Below are 3,173 nucleotides of genomic sequence, written 5' to 3'. Positions count from 1 at the left end.
TTTTTTTTGCGCATCAGTAAGATCTTGCACTTTTTGGAACTTGAATGGCTTTAGTCCAAGCTCATTTTTCAATATTTGCCGAATGGCATATTGCGATATGTTCAGCTCACGAGCCATTTTTCGTCCACTGCGACGCGGATTTCGTTCAATTAGCTTCTTCACTTTTCGAACCATTTCTGCCGATGTTGCTGTTTTTTTTCGTCCACTTCCTTGACGTCGGGCTACGCTACCAGTATCATAGTAACGAGCGATGGTACGAGACACAAAACATTTATTCACTTTTAAATGCTGGAGGGCTCTAACGATAGCCACTTGTGGTTTTCCAGCCAAATGCAAAGCAATCACACTATCACGCTTGAATTCCATCACAAATAACTTTTTTTCTGAAAAATTCCCACCAAAACGCTTTTGTGGGCTTGTAAACAATATAATGAGCTGTCACTAGAATAAATCTGACAGCTGTGGGACGAGCGGTTTAGAAATGACAGCAGTCTGAAGTTGGTTGCAGTTTTTTCATCTCACCTTGTATATATATATACATGTATATAAATATATATATATAAAACAATTTAATTTACAAAGCATTTAATAAAATAGGTTTTTTTTTATTAAAATTTATAACTCAATTACATATGAATGTTGTTTGCAATTTCATCGCGCATAGAAATTGCATCAATATTTTCATTCTCAGTAGCAACTCCTTCATAATGACAATCCTCCACGATGTTATTTACTTCAATCAGATCAAGTCCATCATTCAGGCATATATTATGCATAATGCATGCCACAGCTATTGTTTGAACACAGTGTTCAAGATTTAACCTAACAACTTTATCAAAAATTGAGCGCCAACGTATTTTCAATGCACCAAATGTACATTCAATAACAGTACTAGCCTTACTATGAAGCTCGTTAAATTTCTTTTGTCTTGCTGTTAACGGTTGCAATCTTTTATATGGAGTGAGAATTGCTATTGGACTAGTCCGACAACAGTATCCACTATCGCCTAGCAGGTAGTAGCCTGGTGGAGGAAAATTTTGCAAATTAAATAATTCACTGCTTTGTAGAACCCGCTCATCGTTCACCGATCCTGGGAAACCAACACAAATAGATAAAAATTCCTTATTACTGGAACATACAGCTTGTAAATTGATTGATGTAAATGACTTTCGGTTCATGTATTGATCACGAAGTCGTACAGGCACAGCTATTGGTATATGTGTTCCATCTATGGCACCTAATGCACGATTGAAAATTGTAGTACCGGCTCGTTGGTTAAATTTTGTAGAAATGCTTTCACACTCACTTTCAGCTGGATATTTAATAACCGATGACTTTAATGAAAGGAACCCTTTCAAGCACTTGTAAACAATATCCCGCACAGTATATCTCGAAATTCCAAACGAAGCTCCTGTTACACGATAGCTTGCACCACAGCCAAGCCAATATAAAAATACAGTAATAATAAACCGGTCATTCCATCCTGTTTTAGTATTTAAAAACCTTGCACCGTAATTGAAAACTCTTTCCAATGCTATTACTGTAAGCCTTAAATGTTTTCTTATGATTGAATTATCTTTCCCCACAACAGCTCTAAATATTGCCGAAGTATATCCATTTTGGCATAAAAGCTCGCGCTAAATAGTCAAACTGATAATTTATGTTATTTACTGAAATTATTTTATAATTACCTTTGGATATTCTTCTAAGAATCTCTCTTTCAATTTATTATGCTGACTATATAATTCCATTAATTTGCCAAATTGCGCAAATAAAAATACTTCATCGATTTCTGCGTTCTCTGCCATCGCAAAATATGTAACAAAAGTATTGACATCAAAATATATTCACAGCTGATACTAGCTGTCAAAATGTAACTCGCACACTTTTTTGGGCTAAGTGGCTAAATGTGTGCAGTGGAAAAAATCCCAAAAAATCTACCATTTGGTTTAGCATCAACTTAGCCTAACTCGCACACGTCCTAAGATGTATATTATTAAATCTTTACTGTATTCTCTACCATATATTAAATGCCATGGAACATCCCTTTTTTAGATATAATGGTGAAATAATGGTGATCCAATTTACTGGATAATACCAATTGATTAAAAATAAGAGATAGAAGAAAATAAAAGTCAACTGTTTATATTTATTTAATTATATCAGCTGTTTATATTTATGAAATATAAACAGACAAAAGTGAATGTTTTTATTATTATTTTTATTTCTGGCGGAATATCAACTTACAGTTAATTTAATTTTAACTGCTTTGTTAATTTAGGTTTATATGTCCAAAAAATTATTTATAAAGTTTTAATTTGTAGTTGTAATTTTTTAAGTTTCTATTTTAATTAGTTAATTTAATGTATATTGACTATTAATGACTATGGATGAACAAAAAACTAATGCATTTTAAAAAATAAAGTATTTATATTTTGATGTGTTATTTTGTATTAAAATTAATTTATGTATTTATATAGCATATATATAGATATATATATATAGAAATATTATAATATAATATATAGAAATATTATAATATAATATATAGAAATATTATAATATAATATATAGAAATATTATAATATAATATATAGAAATATTATAATAGGCCTTTTCGGTGGCTCGCAAGTACGGTAAAAAATGCATGTTGGCTTATGTTGGCCACGCGAGTCATTGGCATCACTGTTGCAATTTGTCAAATGTTTTGTTTTGACAAACAGCAAAACTTGTATATGTGCATATAAATCAAATATATTTTTATAAAAATATTATAAAATTAAAATGAACACGGAATTAAAAGGAATGGTAAGAATATTGGAAATTTAAAAATAAAACACTAAGATAAGTAAATTTTTGTAGGTACTGTCGATGTTGGGAGAACAAAAGCAACGTTTTGCAGCGGCCGAGGGATGTAAGTTATTTCACGGATTTTTTAAATGTTATGAATGTTCGTGTCAAGTAGCACTCTAGAAAACACTTCGTTTCCTTTGTGGTCCATAGTTTGGGTGTATTTCTATAAAAAAATTTTTTAGAAAAACTTCAAAAATTATGTTTGTTTTATTAATTTTATGTATGTAAACTACAAATTAAATGAAATAAAATAAATGTTACTTGGTAATAACTAACATAATAAAAAATTCAATGTCCTTAATACTTACGATTTCTCCATT

The 3,173-nt window shown here is 30.7% G+C and overlaps 1 protein-coding gene across 1 annotated transcript; it reads right to left on the bottom strand.

The window, feature by feature from the left end:
- Positions 1-634: 634 nt before the first annotated feature.
- Positions 635-1,898, bottom strand: LOC119677418 (protein ALP1-like; the record flags this gene model as incomplete). Its single annotated transcript, XM_038088790.1, is given in 2 exon segments — positions 635-1,637; positions 1,692-1,898. Coding segments are annotated over 2 exon segments (1,120 nt in total), but the record flags the coding sequence as incomplete, so codon positions are not given.
- Between the last annotated feature and the right edge of the window lie 1,275 nt (positions 1,899-3,173).

Source organism: Teleopsis dalmanni, chromosome 1 (genome assembly GCF_002237135.1).
Source record: "Teleopsis dalmanni isolate 2A chromosome 1, ASM223713v2, whole genome shotgun sequence".
Lineage (NCBI taxonomy): Eukaryota > Metazoa > Arthropoda > Insecta > Diptera > Diopsidae > Teleopsis > Teleopsis dalmanni.
Note: the sequence above shows the minus strand (reverse complement) of the source record. Positions and strands in the feature narration are given on the sequence as shown.